The sequence below is a fragment of the Rattus norvegicus genome, chromosome 2, assembly GCF_021556685.1.
Source record: "Rattus norvegicus strain SHRSP/BbbUtx chromosome 2, alternate assembly SHRSP_T2T, whole genome shotgun sequence".
NCBI classification, from domain to species: domain Eukaryota; kingdom Metazoa; phylum Chordata; class Mammalia; order Rodentia; family Muridae; genus Rattus; species Rattus norvegicus.
In genome coordinates, this window is record NC_141535.1 from 33,531,249 (window position 1) to 33,557,157 (window position 25,909).

Genomic DNA, 25,909 nt, shown 5'->3' on the forward strand with positions numbered 1-25,909 from the left:
ACCCCTAGAAGTAGTTCACTAGTTTCAATACAGGTGTAGAATCAGGTACAGACGCTAGGTGATTGCACGGGGTTTATGAGAAAGACTCTACACAGATCATGGCAGAGGCCATAGGTCCCCCAAGACGAATTTCCCTCCTGTCAAAGTAACTGAGGACAATACAAACGGGCTCTGGAGAAGAATTGCGAAGTTACTTCAAGGTAAGGATCTCTTTCTACCAGAGTAATTTTTAAGCCTGGGAAAGTGTTTGACAACAACAAAGCCTTCAATGTGCTGACACTGAAGAACTGGACAGGGAATTAGTTCACAACCATTTCAGCAAGGTAATGAACTTGACCCATTATGGCGGATGGGTCTGAGCGAGGGAGTACCTGTGATAGGAGGTGAACAGTGTCTTGCCACCCGCGCTCTCTAGGCATTCTCTCGTGCCCCGCCTTCAGCACTCCCTCTGGCCCGGGGTGCCCTCAGGGTTTCTAACTGGGCTTTCTAATACTGAAAGTCTGTATTCCAGGATCTACCACTCCCGGGAACCTCGCCTCGGCCGCATTCTTCTCTTAGGGGTTCCTGAAGTCCCGAGGTTGGGGCTTTTTAATTTTCCGTATGTTGACGCTCACCTTGCCCTAGTCTGAATAAAAGCCTAAATCTCAGGCTTTTATTTCTACATCGGTTGTCCATCCGGCTTTGGAGCTGAAGTTGGAGGAGGGCGGCTAACATCCGGTTGCACGGAGGCACGGAACTGGGCTCAGGAGAGCTGGCGCGCCGCTGACCCTCCGGGACCTGGAGGCCCTTTCGGGTCCCCCGCGGTGGTCCTGCAGTCAAGCGGCTCAAGGACGCGTGGCGGAGCGGGGTGAGCCACTGAAGGAGCGCGCGGGCTGCGCGGTGGAAGGTTCGATCCTTGGTGGGAGATGAATAGAGTGCCAGCCTCAGGTTAGGACCCCGGGAACCCGCGGTGGGAAGGGTCAAGAGTCGGGTTGCTCAGGAGTGGAAAGTGACTGTGGTGGTCAGATAAGCAAACGAGCTCCTTCCCTCCCCAAGGTAGAGCCAGCCATTAATGGCCTCGTCTGACACCGGAGAATACCGATTTCAAAAACTCTGTCTCTCTCTCGCTATTATTTAGCTAGTCATTTTGAGCCATAAAGCTGTAAGGCATTAAGTACTATGCAATATCCTGGTTTCAGTGTCCTGAAACAAAAAGGAACGAACAAAAGCCCTTGAGAAAAAAACAGGAAATCCACGGAAGTGTGTGGTTTAGTTTAACCTGCACCGGTGTTTTCGTCCCAATTTTTGATAAATGCACCCTGATGCTAACTTTTGAGGAATTTAAGTGAAGGACGTATGGGTCTAAGTCTTTGCAACGTACTGTAAATCTAAAATTATTCTAAAGTTAAAAGTTAACAGCAAAGAGAAGCAGGTCATGATTCACAAAGGAGGGTTTATGTTGGTTTTCCGCCCCCAAGCCGGACAGGAAGTAGGTAGCTGTTTGATCAATTTGTTTGCTAAAGCAAAGTTGTCAGGCTGGTGGGGGTAGATCCTGCTGCCTAAGTCTTTCCTGTTGGAATTTGTCCTCTCCTAATTCTCTTCCACAAATAACTTGGAGAATCTATCTGTTAGATGTGAGTGAGACATACTCCTTGAACTAATGGGAGCCATGGAATGTCTTAGGGCAAGAGAGGGGACATCCTTAGATCTGTTTAAAAGGTATCGACTCAGCACGGTGTGTAGCTTTACTGGTTTAGACCAGAAGAAGCTATTAGAAATTCTATGACTTGAGATATTTGTGAGACTTGAAGAGTGAGGGGATTGAAGGCATGTGAGGTTTCAAAGAGAAAAAGGGGAAATTGATTCCAAAGTTTTTCACTCAATGGCTTAGGAACACAGACGATGAATTTGAAAAAACAGAACTCAGGAAGAGTCCTGGATTGAGGGATGGGGAAAATAATGAACTTGGTTTCAGTTGTGTTTGAATTACAGACAGAATGTCCAGCTGGAAATGTGTGTTTGTGGAAGGCAGCCTGTCCAGGGGGAACCAGAGGAAGAGAAGGAGCCCTGGAAGGCAGGGAGGCGCTCCTCCTGGCAAAAGAGCAGGGGCTGGTTTGTTGCTTTGTTGAGAAGCCCTGGTATTCCAGGGACCGAAAGTGGGAAGTTAAAATGTCATGGCTCCTACAGAGCTCCTAGAGGCTTTGGGGATAGGGCTAGATCTTGGTGTCAGCAATTAGGTCACTATTTTTCAGATATTTTAGTGAAAAATAGGAAGATTGCTGACAGCCTATTCATACTTGCCCTTCCCCAAGTGTCCAGAGGGCCAGACAAGGACTGGGATGATTTCTAGTGACTGGCTATACTGACCTGTGGTATTTAGGCAAGTCATGTATGCTTGGAATAGGAAAACATTTCTCAACAAAATCAAAAGAACCCTTTTATTTCTAGAAATAAATAAAGTTTATTTATTAAAGTGGAGAAATGGTCCATGGAATATACTTTGCAATTTGCTGATACAGAAATACAAGTTTAATATTCTAAAAAAATTTTTTTTAAAGATTTATTTTATTTATTATATATATAAGTACACTGTAGCTGTCTTCAGATACACCAGAAGGGGGCATCAGATCTCTTTACAGATGGTTGTGAGCCACCATGTGGTTGCTGGGAATTGAACTCATGACCTCTGGAAGAGCAGTCGGGTGCTCTTAACCGCTGAGCCATCTCTCCAGCCCTCTAAAAAATTTTTTTAATTTATATGTTGTAATCTCACTCAATAAGTAGATAGACTGGTATACAAATTCTTCCTTTTCTGGGGATGGGGGGGGGGGACCTTACAATATTGCCCAGGTTGGTCTCAACTTCTTCAGCCTCTTGAGTGCCTGGTCATATATACCACCAAGTCTGTGAGTTTGAGGCCAGCCTGGTCTACAGAGCAAGTTCCAGAATAGCCAGGGCTACACTGAGAAACCCTGTCTTGCCCAAGAAGTGCATGCTGACAGGAGCCTGATATAGCTGTCTCCTGAGAGACTCTGCCAGAGCCTGACAGATAGAGAGGCAGATGCCAACCATAGAACTGAGAACGGGGTCCCCATCGGAGGAGTTAGAGAAAGGATTGAAGAGCTGAAGGGGCTTGCAACTCCATGAGAACAACAATGCCAACCAACCAGAGCTCTCAGGGACTAAAATATCATCCAAAGAGTACACATGGACAGGCCCATGGCTCCAGCTGCATATGTAGGAGAGGATGGCCTTGATGGGCACCAATGGGAGGAGAAGCTCTTGGTCCTGCCAAAGCTGCACCCTCCCAGTATAGGGGGATGTCAGGTGGGGAGGCAGGAAGGGGTGGGTAGTTGGGTGGAGGAAAGGGGATAACATTTGAAATGTAAATTTAAAAAATCCAATAAAAAAGAAAAGCCAGGGGTTGGGGATTTAGCTCAGTGGTAGAGCGCTTGCCTAGGAAGCTCAAGGCCCTGGGTTCGGTCCCCAGCTCCGGAAAAAAGAACCAAAAAAAAAAAAAGAAAAGAAAAGCCAGAAAAAGAAGTCATTGGGCCATTTTCCATAGAATTATATGGTTTTATTCTCCCACTCACAGTACATGAGTCTGAATTGCCTCATGGCCTTGGCAGCACGTGGGATCAGGAGTCTCTGATGAAATTTAACGTGGTTTCAATTTGCAATCCCCTGACAAGTAATATTGAATTATAAAGTATTAGGAAGCTAAAAACAACAGAAAATCTTCATATATGAGATTTATATGGTATCTGTTTCATTTGTTTCTTTCTTTGTTTCTTGAGACAGTGTTTCTCCATGCAGCCCTAGTCGTCCTGGAACTTGCTCTCTAGACCAGGCTGGCTTTGAACTCAGAGATCCACCTGCCTCTGCCTCAGGAGTGCTGGGGTTAAAGGTGTGTCCCGCCACTGCCAGTGTATGTTTTTTTTGTTTGTTTGTTTTTGTTTTTTTTTTTTGGTTCTTTTTTTTTTCAGAGCTGGGGACCGAACCCAGGGCCTTGCGCTTCCTAGGCAAGCTCTCTACCACTGAGCTAAATCCCCAGCCCTTGTTTTTGTTTTTTTTTTAAAAGATTTATTTATTCATTTAATGTATATGAGTACACTGTAGCTGTCTTCAGACACACCAGAAGAGGGCATCAGATCCCATTACAGATGGTTGTGAGCCACCATGTGGTTGCTGGGATTTGAACTCAGGACCTCTGGAAGAGCAGTCAGTGCTCTTAACCACTGAGCCATCTCTCTAGCACCCCAGTGTGTGGTTTTAAAGGTGGAAAATAAGAGAGTTATCTCAGCAAAAAGCCCAAGACTGGTTCAGTTTCTTTGAAAATCCCAGTAAGCATCTGCTTAAGCAGCGGGATACTTAATTTTCAGTCTCATCTGCCTATGGATTGATACTGTGATTGTATTTTTATACATTTATTTATTATATTTTATTCTCATTGAATTGAAGCTTGGCACTAGATTTTTTTTTTTTTAACTCACAGTTGTAAAAAAAATAGCAGGTAAAACATTTCTACACAGTTGCGGCAAAGCCACTGTTTTGAAATGCCCAGTGTGGAAAGCCTGAGATCCCTGCACTCCATCCTGAAGAGAGGAGGTTGAGTGTCTGAGTGTCCTGTCCATACAGCAGTTGCTCCCTGTGACCAAGTAAGTGACCCCCGTGGTCCGGGGACTGCATGGGTTCAGGGAAGGCGCATTCTCTAGGATGCTTTTCTCCTGGGAAAGAGGGCAAGTCCTGTGGTGCCTACTACGGAACCATGACCGTTGTGTGCCCTTGTCCTAGAGGCAAGTGTTTTATAGTTGTGTGTTCTCTCCTTCTTTTTGTTTGTTTAGTAAACAAATCTTTATTGAGCAACAGCTGTGATTTAGAAATGGAGTTAAGTTCTAGAGTACTGTGGTGGGCCAGACAGGAATACCTGTTTGTCGCGTCCATTCTGTGTGAGGGTGTTTGGAGCCGGTTTCGGCCGGTTTCGGCTGTGACAGGAGAATATGCAGGTGACTGACCTAGCCTAACACATACACACTGTGAGGAGTCGCATGAGGAGGCCCGAGCCACCTTGTGCTTCACTAACCTCTCCCGCTTTATCAAACGGATTGGTGGCATAATATGAGACGTGAGTAAACTATGAAGGACTATGTTACAAAGTTTTATTTTATGTATTATGTTATAAGGCAAGCTCTCCTGTGTAGCCCAGGCTGAGCGCGAACTGGCTGGCCTCTTCCTGCCTCTGTCTCCTAAGCGCTGAAGTTACAAGCCTGTGCCTCCATTGGTGTGTCCTTCCGAGGCTTGCAACCTTATTGATTTATTTTATTTTGCAGTGCTGGGAATAGAACCTGGGGCCACATGCATGCGACACAGGTATACTGCTTCCAAGCCTGTGATATAGACGGTAACCCAAGAGAGGCCACTAAAATGACAGGCACTGAGGGAATGACCCAAAGAGGCTGAGGAGACAGGTGTCCAAATATGCAGGGGAGGAAAAGCCCAGAGCTCTGGGTGCCAATGTCCTGTCCACATAAGAGCCGCAGAGAGCCTTGGGTGATGGGTAGAGATGGACGGAAAGCTGGGCCCTTGGCCATTGCACAGGCTTTGGTTTTTACTCACGTGACAGTGTAATTTAAGAAAGAAAGACGAGGAGGGAATTGAGAGGGATGCCTTCCTCACCGATTTACTGTGTGCCAGCCACACGGAGCCCAGAGTGCCTTTAACCCTGCGGTAATGGACAAAGGCAGGAGGCAGAGTCTTCCTGTAGCAGTGTGGTCAGGCGAAGGCTCGTTCACACTCGTCCGAATGCTGTACCACTCTCAGACTTGCTGTTCCCTCTATAAGCTTGCATTTGAAGTGTCTGTCACCTCAGTGGACTGACTGCTCTACCCTTCCCTGATCGCTAGGGTTCTGTACTTCAAGTTCAGCCTTCCTAACCTCTACAATTCACCTCGGTCTTTGAGGGAAGAGTTGGATATTGCAAGGGGCATTTGTGTGTTCGGTTTTTGTCTTGTTTTAATTGTAACATTTATTTACGTTTCTCTCTCTCTCTCTCTCTCTCTCTCTCTCTCTCTGTGTGTGTGTGTGTGTGTGTGTGTGTGTGTGTGTGTGTGTGTGTGTGCTTATTTGTCTGCATGTATATCACTTGTGTGCAGATGTCCTTGGAGGACACAAGAGGGTATGGGATCTATGCAGCTGGAGTTATGAGTCGTTGTGACCCCCTGGTGTGGGTGCTGGAAATTGAACTCTGGTGCTCTGCAAGCAGCCAGTGCGCCTAACTGCTGAGCCATCTCTTCAGCCCCTATCTTTTTTTTTTTTTTTTTTTTTTGGTTCTTTTTTTCGGAGCTGGGGACCGAACCCAGGGCCTTGCGCTTCCTAGGTAAGCGCTCTACCACTGAGCTAAATCCCCAGCCCCCAGCCCCTATCTTTTTTTTTCTTTAACACTGAATATTTCCATTCTGTGTGTTCATTTTAAGTTACTGACAGTGAGCATAGCAGAGTGCGGGCACGCTTAGGCATCGCTCTGACATAAATGTTTTCATTTCTTTTGTGTGTGGGGGGGGGACCCAGAAGATGCATTGATGCATCTGCTGTTTTTAATTAATTAATTAATATGAGTACACTGTAGCTGTCTTCATGCACACCAGAAGAAGGCATCAGATCCCATTGCAGATGGTTGTGAGCCACCATGTGGTCGCTGGGAATTGAACTCAGGACCTCTGGAAGAGCAGCCAGTGCTCTTAACCGCTGAGCCATCTGTCCATCCTCCCCCTTTCACTTCCCCTTCTTCCTTTGCCTCCAGCTTCTTCCTTTTGCTGACTGCTTTTTAACCACTGTTTTCCCTAACTACACTTGGCCTGTTTTCGGTCATAACCAGGACAGCATTTGGCTAATGAGCAGAGTGTCGAGGTCATCGAGCGAGGCAGAGGACATCTGGGAGGCAGAGGATGACATGACCGAAGGTGACCTAGGCTATGGCCTCAGAAGGAAACCGGGTGGTATTTATGAAGTTCCCTGTTCGACGACATCTAAGAAAAGGTCAGATGGAAAGAACCCAAGCCCTCCTCCATTTCCAAGAAAGGGGGAAGAAAGAAGCGAAACCGTTTTCCAGTATTCCAGGAGCAAGGGCGTTCAGGATACCTGCGCTCTCGGGTGTAGAGCATCCGGCTACAGACGACAGAGCAGCGCTGGTAAGACCACTGGGCTTTCTGCCCTCCCTCCCCTGTGGATGTATAATCAGGGCCCTTACTCTCTCAGCACAGGACGATGAATAACAGCAGTAGATTTTCATCTTTATCTCTTTAATCTTTGAGATTAAATCTGTTTATGGGGGGCGGGGGGGGGGGAGTGCAAGCACATGCCAAGGCACGCCACAGCTCGAAGGAGCCAATTCTTACCCTCTACCATGTGGGTCCCCGGGGTAGAACCTCAAGTCCTTGCTGAGCCACCTCACTGGCCCACCTCTGATTCCCGTGAATTTGTGGAGCTCAAAAGTCACTCATGTTTTATTTCCCAGTACTGAGGCATCGAAAGGCACAGTAGCTAGTCCGCTCTAACATCATATGTGGGTAGCTGCTTACCACGGTTCCCTTTTTCGTGACAGAGTTTTATGCCCCGCCCCACCCCCACCCCAGTCAACAGTTCCTGGGAGTCAGGTGCAGGTCTAGGTTCTGGAAATAATAATGGATAAATTGTGCAGTTAAAGTGACAGAAGACATCCGGCTGGGCACTGTTCTTAGAAAGAAGTTAAAGTTTAGCTCCTAGCTATTATTATTACCACATCGATTAAACTTAAGCTAACTTCCAAAATCCACTTATTTGACTTAAACGTTCATGTTTTCCTACACATTTGCGAGTTAACTAGTCCATTCATTAGCATACATTTCGTATCATGGTTTTTTTTTTTTTTAAGAAGCTGTGTTTTCAAACCCACTTATTTTTTAATTTGTGGATATTTAAGGGTTTGTATTTTTATCATTAGTTATAATAATTTTTTTCACTTTGCAATTTAGGGACGAAATATTTCGTAGTTTGTAAACCCTGTACTTTGCCGGGGTGGGGAGGGGGCACATTTGAGACAGGGTCTCTCTACATAGCCTTGGCTGCCCTGGAATTTACTATGTAGACCAGGCTGGCGTCAAACTCACAGAGATTCCCGTGCCCCTGCCTCCCAAGTGTCAGGATTTAAGGAGCATGGCATCGTGCCGAGCTAAATAACTGGTTTTAGCTAAAGAAGGTATTCGTTTTTTTCCTCCAACAGATTCTAATTCAGAATTGTCGGATGAGCAATTAAGGCGGTGTCTTCGTGAAGCTTTAGAGGTACGTCCTCGTGATACTGAGGGAGCGCTGTCCCTGCCTCTTCCAACAGACCTCTCCTTCCCTTCATCCCCCCCCCCCCCCCGTCCCCTCTCTATGTGCGCACGCGTGTGTTTCTCTCTCTCTTCCTCGTTTGTGTCTATATTGCCCCGGCACACATGTGGACATCAGGGAACAACTTGTTGGAGTTAGTTCTTTCGTTCCATCCTCTGGGTACCAGGGATTGAACTTAGGTGGTCAGACTTGGAGGCAAGCTCCTTACCCCGCTGAGCCATCTTGCTGGCTCCCCCCATACCCCCCACGCACCCTGTCTTTGTCTCTAGAAAAGCCCTGTGATGAAGCGTGCTCGACCCTTCAGGCTAACCCACCACTTCTCCGGCTTCTCCAACCCTGTCTATCCCTCTGAACCACTGGGAAAATTGGTTAATTCCTTAAGCTTTTCCTCTATGTGGGGCTGGAAAATTCTGTCTTAATGTAATGCCCTTGAAGTCAGAAGACCAGAGAATTACTAGAAAAGAGAGGCCATGTTCATGATGTGATGTGCCTTGAAGGGAGAGAGCCTTCGATCCCAGGTAACAGAGAGAGTGTGCAAGTCCTAAGTTTTCAGGGGCTTAGAGATGCTCCACACCATATGAGCTAGCCTGGGCTAGCCTCCATGCAGAGGGACACTGAAGCAGGCACTCGGTAGGATCGTGACTTATCCTGTAATATGAGGGGGAAGGAGGTGCTGCAAGGCCACAGCGGAGCTTCTCATTTGCTCCATACAGAGGGGGAAGAGACAGCAGGGTCATTCACGGCCTGATTGACAGTTTGAGGGTCCGTAACCCAGGTGATCTGAGGATCCCCTCCTGAGCCCCGCCCCTATGGGTGTGGCAGCTTTGAGAGGCCTGCCACCTTTCTGGGAAACCGGACCCCTGCTTTCTAAGGTTAGATAACTGGAACTACTGAGGCAAATATCACAGGCGGAGGCGTGAACATAAACTTGCTGTCTCTAAGCCTTGGAGGGAAGAAGTCTGAAATCAAGGTTTTAGAATGCCTGCTGCCTCCGAAGGCTGCCATAGCCCATGGCGTTCCTAGGCCTAGGCTGTAGCATCTAGTCTCTGCCTCAGCCTCTCATTGCAGGGCTTTGTCCCCAGTCCTGTCTTACCACCCCCTCCTCTGCCCCCTATTTCTCTGCGTCCAAGTCCAAGGTGCCACCTATTCCACAGGCTCTCTTGCGGTTGGATTGGGGCCCACCTTAATCTGATACAGTATCATTGCAACTGGATTATATCCTTAAACTAAGTATCACAGTAGGTAAACACGTGGAAAGCAAGCGTCACTTGGGCATGTTTCTCTGTAAATGCTGCATTTCCACAATGCATGTGGTGTTCTTCAGCCGATTCACCTTGGAAAGGCTTGGAAGGAGTGGTCTTGGCCTAGATAGACTTAATCTATTGCCTTAAAGGAGGAAGTATTTTTGGTTTCATTTTTTTTGTTTTTTGTTTTTTTGTTTTTTTTTTTACTTACCTGTTAAGCCTCCCTTTTTAGGTAAGTTCATGTTCATGGTACTTGTTGCGGGTCCAAGAATCACCCACAAATCACAAAATCACAAACACCGATCTCAGACAGGGATGGTTTATTGAACATACAGCTTGATACTGCACCATTAGAACTGTAGCTCAGAATTCTGGGACTGAGCCAGGACCACAGACATCTTTCTCTGTCAGCTTATAAAGGAAGAAAAACCACAATGAGCTCTTCTGCAGGTGTAGGAAAAGCTGCCTGGCAGGCAGTCCGCTCCGACTCAAGCCACTCTAGGCATGACAGTTCATAGTGACCTTCAATCTGATCCGTCCTCCGTTAAGCTTTGTGGAATTTTTTAAGACTCGCAAGCCTCATACAGAACATAAGAGGATATGTGATCATGACCTCGCTCTGAGTCAAGTTATTTCTCTGTGTCAGTGACTGGCAGGCGTATTACAACAACAATAGGAAAGAGCTGGGGGCATGGAACAAGAGGGCTACAGCTATGCTGGGGCAGGGGGCAGACCACAACAATACTGAGCACAGTAGGAGGCAGGTGTCAAAACAAACCACAGTAGTCAGTACAGTTGTATTGATGGCCACGTGCTTATTTTCTGTGGTCTAAAGATCCTCTCTCTCTCTCTCTCTCTCTCTCTCTCTCTCTCCTCTCTCTCTCTCTCTCTCTCTCTCTCTCTCTCTCCCTCTCTCTCCCTCTCTCTCTCTCTCTCTCTCTCTCTCTCTCTCTGTGTGTATGGTGGTGCACATCTTCTACCCCAGCACTTGGGAGGAGGGGGCAGTAGACAGTCGTTCAAGGTCATCCTCTGTAAGAAGTTTGAAGTCATTAGACGGTTCTACACCAAGATTTTTCTTTTCTTTTTTCTTATTTGTAAGTACACTGTAGCTGTCTTCAGACACACCAGAAGAGGCCACCATGTGGTTGCTGGGATTTGAACTCAGGACCTCTTGAAGAACAGCCAGTGCTCTTAACCACTGAGCCGTCTCTCTAGCCCGACTTTTCTTTTTCTAATTAGTAGGCAAGTGCCCACCAGGGTAAAAAGCAAGAGACAGGTTTTATTTCAACTGGAGCTTGCTAGTAAGTTCCGGTGCGGTTTCAGCATCTGTAGGAACTCACAGCCTTGCTCAAGGGTGAGTGTGGACTAGCCGCTCCAGTCAGTTACAGGGGTTACGAGCCTTGCAAACACTGAAGCTTACGATATCTCTGTCTTCAGGAAGTAGAGATTTTAAAGACGGAACTCGAAGCATCTCAAAGACAACTTGAAGGTAAAGAGGAAGCACTGAAAATCCTTCAAAGCATGGTGAGAATTTATCTCTGAAAATTCGTCACTTAGCATATTCTAATAGTCGGTGGCATCGTAATCCTGGCTCTCAGGAACACACGCGCAGACACACAGAAGTACACATACTGAAAATAAAATAGATCTTTAAAAAATAAAACGTGCACTTGGGTCCATGCGCATAGATGTTACCATGTACGAGTTCGAATGTTTAAAACTTAATTTTAGCCGGGCCACGGTGGCACACGCCTTTAGTCTGAGCATTGGGGAGGCCGAGGCAGGTGGATCTCTTCAGTTTGAGGCACATTCTCAAAACAAACAAAAAACAGAAATAAAACAAAACCCTTGATTTTACTGACGCTGTTTTTATTCTTTCATAGGCAGTGCTTGGCAAAGCCACAAGCCACACACAGACAATGCTTCAAAAAACCATAGAGCAAAAGAGATCTTTGGAGAAGGTATTTGCAACTGTTAGCATTGGCGCAGTCGGTCTGATAATATTTAAATATAACTTTCTTAGGCTCACCACTGTAATGGGTGTGTTGTTCACGGTACTCTCCAAAGGAGTACTTGAATCTTTGATGGTTTTCCCTTTGGACACTTACATTTTAAAACAGATTGCCACATGGGTAAAGTATGGTTTCTTTACTTCCTTTTTCTGGTAGAGAAGGTCTACCAACTTGGCACTTCCCTTTTTTTCTTTTTCTTTTTTCTTTTTTTCTCTTACTTATTATTTATACTGCGTTGCGCCTTCAGAAGAGGGCGCCAGATTTCATTACAGATGGTTGTAAGCCATGTGGTGGCTGGGAATTGAATTTAGGACCACTTAGGACCTCTGGAAGAGCAGCCTGTGCTCTTAACATCTGAGCCCTCTCTTCAGCTCCAATATCTCTTTCTTGTATGGTTCCTTCATAGGGCCATTCGGGCTAAGACTTCCAAGTGTAAATTTACTTTCTGGTTTCTACACAGGCAGAGGTAGGCACTAAGAAAGCTGGACCCGGGCTGGAGAGATGGCTCAGGCGGTCAAGAGCACTGACTGCTCTTCCAGAGGTCCTAAGTTCAATTCCCAGCAACCACATGGTGGCTCACAACCATCTGTAATGGAATCTGATGCCCTCTTCTGGTGTGTCTGAAAAACGGCTACATATAAATAAAATAAACAAATCTTTTTAAAAAAGAAAAAGAAATCTGGCTCGGTACAGTGATTTTTTTTTTTTTTAAGTTTTTTCCGGAGCTGGGGATCGAACCCAGGGCCTTGCGCCTGCTAGGCAAGCGCTCTACCGCTGAGCTAAATCCCCAACCCCGGTACAGTGATTTTTTAAAAAGATTACTTATTTATGTGTTTTATGTATATGGATATTTTGTATGCAGAGTATGTTATATTTCCTGGGATTATAATTACAGATGATTTTGAGGTACCGCGTGGGTGTGGGTGCTGGGACTTGAACTCAGGACCTCTGGAAAAGCAGTCAATGCTCTTAACCGCTGAGCCATCTCTCCAGCCTTCTTTTGGTTTTTATTTGTTCATTTGTTTTTGGCACAGGGTTTCTCTGTGTAGCCCTGGCTGTACTGGAACTCGCTCTGTAGACCAGGCTGAACTCACAGAGCCACCTGCCTCTGCCTCCTGAGTGCTGGGATCAAAGGTGTGCACCACCACTGCCCAGCAGTACAGCTAATTTTCAACCCAAACAGTTTAAAATTTCTTTTCTGTGTTCAGTGAGCTTTGGCAGAGTGTTTCCGAGTGCTAAAGAAGTCTATTCAGTGTACAAATGCCACAGACCCTTCTGAGAGGCCTTTTGCTCTAATTGTTGTATGATTAAGTGACTTACTTCACTCTTCAGTGTTTCTAAATGACTCATACTGATAATTTTCCATGAAATGCCCCCTTTTTTAAAATCAGAAGGTAATATTTCTCTTTCTCTAGGAAATAAATGCCTTGCAGTGGGAAATGGAATTTGATCAGGATAGATTTAAAAATATAGAAGAATCTTGGATCCAAAAATATGACAGGTTTGTATACTTATGGCCCTGAGAATTAAACACAGGGCCTTGTGTATGGTGTACAGTTACATTACAACTGAGGGGCAGCCTTTAAGTTTTACTTTTATTATTTTTAATTATACCCATATATATCTAAAAATGGGTATGTGCACATGAGTGCAGAGGGCGACAGAGGCTAGAAGAGGGTCCCCTGGTGCTAGAGTTACATACAAGGAATGTAACTCTCTCTGCCTGACAAGTGCTGGGACCTGAACGCCAGTCCTTTGCATGTACAGTGTGTGCTTTCCACCTGAGCCATTTCTCTAGCCCTTGGGATTCTGGTTTTACAGAATCATGAAGTATTTGTCCTTTTCAGTTGTCCTACAAGCTTCCTCCATGTTGTAAATGTTTCTGGATTTCTTTCCAGGATATCTAGTTTCTTCCAGGCACATTCTGATATTGATGTGAGTGAGTGAGTGAGTGAGTGTGTGTGTGTGTGTGTGTGTGTGTGTGTGTGTGTGTGTGTGTTTACACCTTCAATCCTAAATGGCCAACTTGGGCTTGCTTCTGCCATTTTGAGTAATGGTGCTAGGAACGTGGGTGTATTCTCTTGCCCCATCCCTCAGTGAAGGACTTTTGAGTTACCTTTTTTTATTTTATTTAAAGAATTAGAGCAGGCAGGAGAAATGACTCAGCAGTTAAGAGCACTGACTTGAGGTCCCGAGTTCAAATCCCAGCAACCACATGGTGGCTCACAACCATCTGTAATGGGATCTGATGCCCTCCTCTGGTGTGTCTGAAGACAGCTACATAAAATAAATAAATAAATCTTTTTTGAGATTTATTTGTTATATATTAATTACATTGTCTCTGTCTTCAGACGCACCAGAAGAGGGCATCAGATCCCATTACAGATGGTTGTGAGCCACCATGTGGTTGCTGGGATTTGAACTCAGGACCTCTGGAAGAGCAGTCAGTGCTCTTAACCGCTGAGCTATCTCTCCAGCCCCTAAATAAATCTTTTTTAAAAGGGGATTAAAGCAGTACTGAGCAGGAGGTACAGCAATGTCTCATATGCCCTCCCCAACACATAGCTTCCCATCATCCTCCTCCCTCCCATCATCCGCCTCCCTCCTATTATCCGCATCCCTCCCATCAGCCACATCCCTCCCATCATCAGCATCCCTCCCTCCCTCCCATCATCAGCATCCCTCCCATCATCTGCATCCCTCCCATCATCAGCATCCCTCCCATCATCAGCATCCCTCCCATCAGCCGCATCCCTCCCATCATCAGCATCCCTCCCATCATCAGCATCCCTCCCATCATCAGCATCCCTCCCATCATCAGCATCCCTCCCATCATCAGCATCCCTCCCATCAGCTGCATCCCTCCCATCATCAGCATCCCTCCCATCATCGCATCATTCCCATCATCAGCATCCCTCCCTCCCTCCCATCATCAGCATCCCTCCCATCAGCATCCCTCCCATCAGCATCCCTCCCATCATCTGCATCCCTCCCATCATCAGCATCCCTCCCATCATCAGCATCCCTCCCATCATCAGCATCCCTCCCATCATCAGCATCCCTCCCATCATCAGCATCCCTCCCATCAGCATCCCTCCCATCATCAGCATCCCTCCCATCAGCATCCCTCCCATCATCAGCATCCCTCCCATCAGCATCCCTCCCATCATCAGCATCCCTCCCATCAGCATCCCTCCCATCATCAGCATCCCTCCCATCAGCATCCCTCCCATCATCAGCATCCCTCCCATCATCAGCATCCCTCCCATCATCAGCATCCCTCCCATCAGCATCCCTCCCATCATCAGCATCCCTCCCATCATCAGCATCCCTCCCATCAGCTGCATCCCTCCCATCATCAGCATCCCTCCCATCATCAGCATCCCTCCCATCATCAGCATCCCTCCCATCATCAGCATCCCTCCCATCATCAGCATCCCTCCCATCAGCCGCATCCCTCCCATCATCAGCATCCCTCCCATCAGCATCCCTCCCATCATCAGCATCCCTCCCATCAGCCGCATCCCTCCCATCAGCATCCCTCCCATCAGCATCCCTCCCATCAGCCGCATCCCTGCCAGCTTACTCCACTGGTTCTACCCTGGACCCATGCAAATGGTTAAGTTGGATTAAAACCATGTCAACGTGAATGAGACTGTGAGTGAACACGAATGCTGGTTCTGCCTCCTTCTCAACTAAGTCTACAGAAGCTTTAAGCGTGTGCATGGAAGTGAGATCGCTCAGTAGATAACACACTTGCCCACCAGGAGAGAACCTACTCCCACAAAGAATCCTTTGGCTACATGTGTACTTTTGTGCCTCCCACAAAAAAAAATGTAATAAAGTGCAGAAATTAGGATGCTTTTGCTCGGCGAGGAGGTGTTACTATTTTAATTATTTAGTCAGGCTCTCTTTCCCCAGGCTGAACTGTGACAATACAGTCCTCAGAGAGACTCTGAAGTTGAGAACAGAAGAGGTAAAGATGCTCAAGTCTGAAAATGCTGGTGAGTGCTCTATCTCGGTGATTCTCTGTGTCGGCAGATACAAAGTGCACTGTACCAAAAACACTCATGCCAATACAGACAAAGTGAAGTCATACCACTTAGGGAAAATTTAAGAAAAGAAATGCATCCTTGAGAACTTTTATTTGCTTCAGAGTTTTCTTTTTTATTTCCTAAATAAGACTATGGAGGCGAAACCCATACAACAGAAACTTAATCATTTGAAAATAAACAGTTGGGCCAGCCACAGCCGTGCTCACCCGTAATTCCTAGGACAAAGGTAGGTGGATCTCTAGGAGTCTGAGGCCAGCCTGGGCTACAGAGTGAGTTTGATATCAGCCAAAGGCTACATGGGGAGACCTTGTCTCAAGACCAGCAGCAGTTGGGAGGGGCTGGCGGAGGGAGGGGGAGGGGGATGTGATCCAATACGTCATGTATAGGTCTGAAATTTTCAAGAAAATATAAGAATATCTTTAAGCAGGATGGTGGTGGCGCACACCTTTAATCCCAGCACTTGGGAGATAGAGGCAGGTGGATGGATCTCTGTGAGTTCGAGGCCAGCTGGGTCTACACTGAGTCCCAGGACAGTCAGGGCTACACAGAGAAACCCTGTCTTGGAAAGCAGGACAACAAAAGGGAGTTTAAAATAAGTAAAAGTGCTTAACTCAGCGGTGTTGATGTACTGTGCACTTACGATCTCAGATAGTTCCACGATTTTCTGATGTTCCAAAGTAAAGGCTGTGCTTATGAATCAGTTTCTTTCTAGTATCGCTTTTGACCCGGTTTCAATATAAAGGGTTAGGAAAGTGGTGCAACCTCTAAGCCCACCATTTGAGAGGCTGAGGCAAGAGGATTGCCCTGAGTTCGGCAATGTCTGGGCTCCACAGTGAATTTTAGGTCAATGAGGACTACAGAGTAAGAACCTCCCCCCCAAAAGCAAAATAGAATGGCAGACCATGATGCTAAGGAAACTGTGTGTGTGTGTGTGTGTGTGTGTGTGTGTGTGTGTGTGTGTGCGCTCGTTGCATATACGGTTGCATGCGTGTGTACTCACACATGTAAACTCTGCATGTTACAAACCCCTTGTATAATGAACCATGTTATGAGCGCTGCGAAGAGGCAGGGTGGCATTAATTTTCTTCCAGATTTTTTTTAAAAGACTTATTTATTATATATAGGTACATTGTAGCTGTCTTCAGACACATCAGAAGAGGGCATCAGATCCCATTACAGATGGTTGTGAGCCACCATGTGGTTGCTGGGAATTGAACTCAGGACCTCTGGAAAAGCAGTCAGTGCTCTTAACCACTGAGCCATCTCTCCAGCCCCCTTGTTTTTGGTTTTTAATCCGAGACAGGGTTTCTCTGTGTAGCCCTGACTGCCCTGGAAGTCAGTCTGTAGAGATCTGCCTGCCTGTCTGCCTCCGAATGCTGGAATTAAACTGTGTGCTACTTACTACACCTGACTCAAGAGTTCCCAAAAGAAAAAAATCTAACGGAATTTTTTTTTAAGATTTATTTATTTTATATGTGTGAGTACATTGCCACTTTCTTCAGACACACCAGAAGAGGGCATCAGGTCTCATTACAGATGGTTGTGAGCTACCATGTGGTTGCTGGGAATTGAACTCAAGACCTCTGCAAGAGCAGTCAGTACGCTTAACCCCTGAGCATCTCTCCAGCCCTGAGTTTGGGTAACTTGCACATTTGATATGAATACAGTATAGGAGGTCTTACTAACCAGTCCCCTCATAGTCTGAGATAGGAAAAGACCAGTTATTAACGTAGTGCTTGCTGATGTATTTACTGATTTAAGCACGGCTGCCTGTTTGGCAGCCATAACTTCACTTGCTGCCTAAACAGAGGAAGAGTTGAAACAATGGATTGTTGCCCTTAGCAATCACCACACGTTCCAGCCCTTGCCCTCCGCCCACCTTTAGCATATCAAATGAGAATACAAACTAGACCCTCCTGGCTGGTTCACAGGTGAGGTCTCATCCCTTCCAGTCCCATTGGTATTAGAGTGCTTATTTTAAAAAGATTCCTAGGGCAACCTTCAAAGACTCAAAATAGTTTACCTTCCCTGTTCACTTAAAAAAAAAAATTTGCTGACCGGTGGTGGTGGTGGTGATGGTGGTGCTTGTCTTTAACCCCAGCACTCAGATCTCTGTGAATCTCTGTGAGTTCCTGGCCAGCCTGGTTACGAAAGGAGTTCTAGGATAGCAAGGGCTACATAGGGAAACCCTGTCTTGAAATACCCGCCCACCCACCCAAAACTCTGCAAACTTTCCTAGAGCAAACTAACCGCCGGCCTGGGTGGCAAAGTAAAGAGGCTTCCCCATCAGAAGTAGCTATCACAGAGCTGGAGAGACGGCTCACACAGAACGCTAGCGGCTCTTACGGAGGACCTGGTTCAATACTCAGCACCCACATGGCAGCTCACGACAGACTGTAACTCCCGTCCCAGAGGGTCAGACACCCTCACACATGAAAATAAAAGTTTCCTTTCTCCCATGATACCTGCTATTTCATCAGGAAGGTTTTCTTGATGGAGCCCAACCTTGTGGGTGATGTCTGATGCGTGTGCTGCTTAGAAGAAATGAGTGTGTGGCATTGGTATAACTTTGTATAGTCCTGGCCTCAGAACTAACGCTGTCGCATGTGGCCCTTCCTAGTTTTGAATCAACGGTACTTGGAGGCCCTCGCCATGCTCGATATCAAACAGCAGAAGGTGGCTCAGGAGAACACGGCGGAGGAGAGTGGCTTTACAGAGGTATCAGGTCTCGAGGTACGTATGCACCTAGGAAAGGTGAATGGGAGGGACATGGCCTGTCTGTTTTCCCTGCTGCTTGTTTTGGGACAGCAACACACTTAGCTACGCAGACCAGGGTGCATGAGGCCCACGGGGTTGCCAGGGGTTCCTTCTCTTTCTACTATGTCTGAGAGACACAATTGTTGGACCCTGGGGGATGAGCTGGCTGTTTCCACCCCACTCATTTTCAGCACACGAGCCCGAGCCGTGCCTCACTGCTGGGTGCAGCTGGATCTTTCCAATGACGTACACACATTCTCCTCACTGAAGGGCTACAGAGGGGTGTCATCCGACTAAGGCTGGGTAGATACAGTTGCCTTCCCACAGTGTCAACGGAGCCTGTGGCTTACCCAAGTTCAGAACAAAGATCTGCTGAGGTGTTGTCTGTGACTTACAGTGCGGAAGTTTAGCTAGTGAGGGACGAAGGGCTTTGGGATTTATAAGCGGCATGGCTTCCACTCACTGGAGGACCCAGAAGAAAAAAACCCAAGCTGTTACCAAGAACGAGCCTTCCCGTGTCCTTAGGAAGTAACTGAGAATGACACATGGAACCTTTACAGTCTGGCTCAAGCTCTCCATCACACATGTTGCCATTTTCTGTCACATGGTGAGTCGTTTATACCTCGGCAGACTGGATTTAGATAATTGTATATAGTAAGTTCCTTATGAGACTTTAAAATACATAGACGACCCCTGTAAAATTAGTGTGCCTAGCTGCTAAAATGATTGCGAAACGCGAGGTTCTTGCTTTTCTTTGAATCACAATGGTCAATCAAGAATGAGCCTGTTTCTTTCCTGTGAGCCTTAGTCAAGTTTTGAGGGGGCGGGGCTACAGTAACTTCACCACCGTCGTTACCTAAGAAATATTTTAGTTCTTTTTTTTTTTTTTTTTTGGAGCTGGGGACCGAACCCAGGGCCTTGCGCTTCCTAGGCAAGCGCTCTACCACTGAGCTAAATCCCCAACCCCCCAAGAAATATTTTAAAATGTAGAGCATGAATTCAGAGCCTTTTTTGTTTTTAAGAGTGGTAGGATGGTTGCTTTCCCCAGGGGTAAAATAACATTCCCTCTTCATTCTGAGCGGTCTTGTTGGAGGGAGGGGGACACAGTGAATGCTGGCTGCGAGGCGCGTGTGTCACCGGAAGCACACACAGTGAGTGTCACTATTAACTATCTGCTTAGGCTAAATTCTGGCTGCACATTCAAAACTACTAGGGATGAACGCCAGGATCAAAGGTATTGAGAATGAGGAGGAAGGAAGGTAGAGTTCTCGGAAGTCTTTGTAGCAAGGAATGATGTCTGGTCTGTGGTCATTTCCACTCAGACCATGAACTCCTCATCTTACCTTTCTTTAAAAATATAAAATATATATCATACACATCATTTGTAATATGTATCTACTATAATTAAATATAAAATATTATACACACACCATACACCACACAACACACACACACACACACACACACACACACACACACACACACACACACTCTGCTTTTTTGGCGCAGAGACGTGAGTAGCATGCGGAGGGCTATTTATATGTGGTTAAAACAACATGATGCGGGGTTGGGGATTTAGCTCAGTGGTAGAGCGCTTGCCTAGCAAGCGCAAGGCCCTGGGTTCGGTCCCCAGCTCCGAAAAAAAGAAAAAAAAAAAAAAAGAAAAAAGGAAGAAAGACAACATGACGCACTTGGTAACAGGTGATCCTTCCGGTTTCAAGCTTGCAGTCCTTGGAGCCTGCCTGTGTCAGGGTCCTGGAGGGAGCCCCTGTTCTTGTGCCAAAATGGCAGCATCCACTCGGAAACTGGTCCTTCAGCTCAGACATGAGGTATGTGTCACATCGTCGTGACAGCAGAGGCTGTGCCTCAGTTAGTTTCTTTGTTAGCAGTAGAACACATGGCAGTATTTGACATAGTGAATTTCATCTTAGTCACCGGCCGTGGAATGTAGGCTTGGTTTTATGTGATAGCATTAACTCGTGCACCCGATTTCCTTAGTGTGGTTCCAAAGTACACGTGGTACATGGCCTGCAGTCTGAAGCCACCTAAAGTCGTTGACTGCCTGTGTAGTTACAGTGCTTAAAGTCACACTTCCTCATTTACACATGGTCCCCAGATCACAGTAATAGACTCAGCAGAGAGTAAACGGTGTGTTTACACTTAGAATCGGTAGTTAGCGCTGGGTAGTGGACACGAACAAGGAGCCTTTGTGCACTGGACTGCACTGCCCACTGTAGCGCCTTAACACCATTCATTTGTTGCTGTCTAAGTGGCCTCAGTTCCCTCACGGGTTAGCAGGATAACTACCATGGAGGAAAGACATGTTTAATGTCAACAGGCCAGGCATTTAATCAACTGACAGTTGCCCTTATAATTGGACTTTCTTTATATATATGTTTATAAACCAAATGTATGATTTAGCATAATTCTAAAAAGTTTTACCTTTATTTTCCTTTTGGCTTTCTGAGACAGAGTTTCTCTGTGTAGCTCTGGCTAGTTAGAGATCTGTCTGCTTCTGCTTCCCCAGTGCTGGGATTAATGTCATGCACCACTATGCCTGGCCAGTTGTATCTTTCTTTTCTTTTTTTTTTTTTTTTAAGATTTATTTATTTATTTCATGTATGTGAGTACACTGTCGCTGTCCTCAGACACACCAGAAGAGGGCATCCGATCCCATTACAGATGGTTGTGAGCCACCATGTGGTTGCTGGGAAATGAACTCAGGACTTCTGGAAGAGCAGTCAAGTGCTCTTAACCACTGAGCCATCTCTCCAGCCCCAGTTTTAACTTTTTGAAGATAGGGGATTTAAAGCCTTTAGACCACACGGGACGGCTGACTGCCAAACATTAGCTACCCCTTAAGTAAAACACATAAAGTAACCACATAGATCAGACTCTTGAGGTTCAGGTAGGGAGGTATTACAAAGTGTCCTTCCTCCAGGATTTGGGCAGGACAGACACAGGGCCAAACGGGGGTAATGAGTTTCAAGAGCTGGATTGGCAGGGAGTAGAGCCTCCAGGCCTGAGTGCTGGCAGAATGGGCAGGTGCTGATTTAGGCAGACAAACTGTGGGATGAGGGGAGGGACGCAGAGATTAGAATGCAGAACTGATCCCAGCTTCATTTCTGGTACCTCCCCGATGCTTTCAGTTGGAAACTCTGCAGAAGAGTAAGGAAGAGGCACACATAACAGCAGATGCATTCAGAATCGCTTTTGAGCAGCAATTAACGAGGAAAAACGACCAGGCCCTGCGACTGGCTCGAGGGGATGTGTGCAGAAGAGCGGCAACGTGGGTCAACGGGCAGCGTATGGCAGAAGATGGTACCTGGGGCGCATGTGGCAAGAGGAGGGGGCTTTAGTTGCTTTGGGATATTATAAGGTGGAGTGGAGCACAGGAAATGATATGATTGAGGTTTTTCATGTAGCTGTGAATGATTCCCGAAGGGAAACCCTCACTCAAGTCTCGGGAAGTCTCGGACCCCAGACACATGAGAGACCAATCTTGATGCAATAAGCAGAGGCGAGGTTTAATACGGAGAGCTCCAGGTCGACATGTATCCCATGCAGGAGACAGAGGTGTCAACCCTGAGCGGCTGGGAGAAGGGCTATTTAAAGGAAGAAGTCACAAGCCCCAGGAGATGAGGGGACGTCAAAAGGAAATACCAAAAATGTCACAAGGGGAAACTCTCAAAATCACAGGATTGTTCTTAAGACTCTAGGGTTTAAATCAGGGGAAAGGTCAAGCCCTCATTCTCCTGAGAACAGATCTTGATTCCTGTCCTTTAGGGTAAATGTTTGTCAGAGTTGACGAAGCATCTGCATCTGATACACATCTGGTTAGGCTTCGGCCCCAGTTTCCTGGAATACTATCTGCAGGGCACAATGGCTGGAACATTATCTGTAGGGCACAATGGGGGCTTGAACAAACATCACGGGCAGAACAGAACTCGTTACTCATTTACTCACGTCCGGTGACATCCGGAGGGTCAGTGAGTCTGCACCAGTCCTGTCTTCCTGAGTCAGATCCTGTTGCTGAGTTTTGAGCTAGTTTAAAACTCTCTCTCAGTTGTTATTTTAAATTTATCAAGGGTTGGGGGCTGAACGTAGCTCAGAAGGCAAAGGCGCTCTTCTGTCAGCTGCGCAGTGCTCGGCGTGGGTGGTGATGCACATGTTAAACTGGGAACTCACTTGTAGACCTGGATTTCTGCTGCTCCTGAAGACTGTGGTGACATGGGGCCTGAGCACCAAGCTTCCAGCAGCATGAAATCCACACTGCTCCCACCTGCAGCAGTGGGCCTTGTGCTTTTGTGAGAATTACCTCTGGACGGACTTAGGAGTTACCTAGCCTGGGCGCAGAGTACTGCTTTTACCGCAATCAGGGAGTGTGTTTTTCTCAGCCGGATTCTCTCATTGAACCTTAGGGTATCCAGCACAAAGGAGAAAGAAGACCTTGGGGCAAAGACTGCTGGGGATACTCCCTTTGGAAAACAGTTCCAAGAGCGCTGAAGACCGAAACAATCAGGACGAAGTCTTGGAGATGCTGTTAGATTTGGTTAGTACTAGACCTCTGCTTGCTTTTTGTTGGGGGCTGCAGTCGCGCTAATCCGCGCCGTGTTTGCCTCTGAAATCCTCTTCTCCACCGGGTACCATTCTCCACCATCTCCCTGCCAACCGTTTCCACATCCATGCAGACCCTTTCTGTGCAGGCTTAAAGGTCCACCTCTAGAGGGAGGGTGGGTCAGTGATATTCCAGCCGGTTCAGCTGCTGCATTCATGTGTAGCTCTGGGCACTGACCTGTTCCAGGCACTTTGTCACAATGACCTTACATTATTAACACAGCCCTTCCGCAGATAGCTGCTAAACTAAGACACTGACTCTAGGACTTCCAGCAAACACACTTTAACTGTGATGCCATATTTATTTGTATATAAATACATAAAAACAATTTTAAATATTCTGTCAGGAATAAGTACATGCTGGGATTACACACACAATCTTCCCCGTCTCTGGTGATTTACAGGGCGAAGTAGAAGTAACACTAACTTGTTGAGCTGTTAAAGAAACGTTTATTGTTCTTGTATGTATGAAGTATGTGTGGGCATGCCACAGCACTCTGGAGGACGGCTCTGTGGGTCAGGTCTTTCCTTCCACTTCTATGTGAGTTCCAAGGATTGGACTCTGCACCTAGCTTGCCTGGCGAGTACTTTTACTTGATGAGTTTCCTCATTACCACCCCCTTCCCCCGCATCCAACCTTCCTGCCACCTTTAAGAAAAGTCCTGGGGCTGGAGAGACTCAGTGTGGCTCCTCCTTAGCTAAGAGCACTGCTTCTCTTCTAGAAGACCTGAGTTCCCAGCATCAGCACTGCGTGGCTTACAGCCACCTGTAAATACAGCTTTGGGAGATCTGACACACCCTCTTCTGGCCCTTCCTGGACGCTTGCACACACATGGCACACACACTCACGCAAAAAAATTTAAAATAAAAAACAACACGAGCCAGGCACTGGTGGCACAAGCTTTTAATCCCAACACTCAGGAGAGGAGAAGTGGATTGAAACCAGTCTAGTCTACAAACTGAATTTCACAACAGCCAGGGCCGTTACACTGAGAAACCCTAACTTGGAGGGGAGGGAAAGCACAATTCAGCTAGCGAGACAGCTCAGTAGGTAAAGAGCCTGCTGCTGGGGTTGGGGATTTAGCTCAGTGGTAGAGCACTTGCCTAGCAAGCGCAAGGCCCTGGGTTCAGTCCCCAGCTCCGAAAAAAAAAAAAAGAAAAAAAAAAAAAAAAAAAGAGCCTGCTGCCAAGCCAGACTGCCTGAATTCGATTCCTGGACCCACCCGGTAGAAGGAAAGATTGGTCTCCAGCAAGTTGTTCTCCAACCCCAACACAAAGTCCACAGCACTCACATATACAGCCATGAATACACAGTCACTTCTAAATCTTAAGTCCCCCAGCGTTTGACTCAAGAGTATTCTAACATACTATTAATCTAACATTTAGGATGCGGTATTTTCACGAGATGTAATACTCGTTTTCTGCTTCTATCCCGTGACTTACTAACCGGTCCGTTTCTAACGTCTGTGTTTACAGTTGAATGATAAAGAAGAAGCCCTGGCTCATCAAAGAAAGGTCAGTTACATGCTTGCCCGGGCACTGGAAGACAAAGACACTGCCTCAAAAGAGAATAAAGGAAAAATTCCCATGAGCCAGATTTCCCCATTCGGAACTGCCTGGCAGGAGGCCGCCGAGCTCTGTGGCCTGCGTGATCCACACGTCCACGTTTCTGAACCTGTGCGTTGCGTTTGTTCAATACGACATCCTCGGAAAGTTTCAGGCTGCTCGAGAGCTCTTAAGCGATCCTGTTCTTTGCCATCGAATGTATTTTACAAGTTGACCACTTGAAATTAGAATTGGAGATGCTAAAAATCAGATTTGGGAGCTGGAAATGGAGCTCAGATAGACGTTTGGTTTGGGCGCGTAAGGCATGGGCTCAGTGCACGGTGGTGCACGTCTGTAACCCTGGCACTCAGGAGGCAGGCAGATCTAACTTTGAGGCCAGCCTGGCCTACAGAGTGAGTTCCAGGACAAATGCATCATAAGGAGATCCTGTCTTCGAAAACAAAACAGGCCTTGGTTTGATGTTCAGCATTGCGAAGACTCTGTCTGGAGGTTCATGCCGGAAAATCTCAGCTCTTGGGAGGCTGAGGCAGGAAGACTATTTTGAGTTTGAGGGGTAACTAGATTACATTAAGACTATTGCCAAAACAGAAAAACAACTCCATAAATGTCAATATTAAGAAGCTGTATGCTTTCAAGATGTTTTAAAAATTTATTAGCATAGTAATTTACAAAGTAGTTTTACTGTGATATCTTAATACATGTATTAATATATGTGTGTTTTAGTCACATCCCTTAAGCAATCAAACCCTTAACACATGTCCTTCAAGAAATGTATTAGTGTTTGTGTTGACGCTTTTTATAAATGAATTTCTATTATTTTATGGCAGTTTCAATGTTAATAGCTTATAAACAAATATTCAACCTTGGGAAGGTTTATGGAGCTGGGTAAATAGCTCAGCTGGTTAAGTAATACCTCAGGCTGACTTCTGGTGGGCAGGTGGGCATGTGTGCGCGAACCTGTGTGTGAACCCGTGGGCATGCACACTCTTAGGAACTAATCTGTTGCATATGGTGTTGCATCCCTGTAAACCCAACACTCAGGGTGCTTCAGGGTTGCAAGTCTTGGGACAGCCTGGATGCTACCTAGCAAAAACTATCTCAGAAAACAGAACTAGAGCGGGTGGCATGGTGCAGTGGTGACTTGAGTTTCATGCCGAGCATCTACAAGGTGGGAGAACCAGCTCCCAAGAGTCATCCTCTGACCTCTGAACTTCACTATGGCTTCGCTACCATGAAGTGGTAGTATGCGAGCATGTGATTATTTGGTAAAAATAATGTGATTTATTTTTACTTAAAAAAAAAAAAAGGTCCT

The 25,909-nt window shown here is 46.4% G+C and overlaps 1 protein-coding gene across 11 annotated transcripts; it reads left to right on the plus strand.

The window, feature by feature from the left end:
• On the plus strand, positions 1-25,635 carry Ccdc125 (coiled-coil domain containing 125). 11 transcript variants are annotated; one of them, XM_087630018.1, is made up of 13 exons: positions 721-847; positions 4,512-4,637; positions 6,854-7,166; positions 8,237-8,295; positions 11,028-11,114; positions 11,474-11,551; positions 13,018-13,103; positions 15,524-15,606; positions 18,278-18,390; positions 20,136-20,243; positions 21,564-21,735; positions 22,836-22,966; positions 24,508-25,418. In XM_087630018.1, the coding sequence occupies exons 3-13, from the start codon at positions 6,869-6,871 to the stop codon at positions 24,817-24,819; spliced, it is 1,527 nt and encodes a 508-aa protein (XP_087486144.1). In that variant the 5' UTR covers positions 721-847; positions 4,512-4,637; positions 6,854-6,868; the 3' UTR covers positions 24,820-25,418.
• Positions 25,636-25,909: the final 274 nt, after the last annotated feature.

Excerpts from the sequence above, each read along its gene's own strand:
- Ccdc125 (XM_087630029.1), top strand. The coding sequence starts at position 6,869 with ATGAGCAGAGTGTCGAGGTCATCGAGCGAGGCAGAGGACATCTGGGAG. Across the intron at positions 8,296-11,027 it reads GTCTTCGTGAAGCTTTAGAG|GAAGTAGAGATTTTAAAGAC; the intron begins GTACGTCCTCGT and ends CTCTGTCTTCAG. Across the intron at positions 21,736-22,835 it reads GCAGCGTATGGCAGAAGATG|GGTATCCAGCACAAAGGAGA; the intron begins GTACCTGGGGCG and ends ATTGAACCTTAG.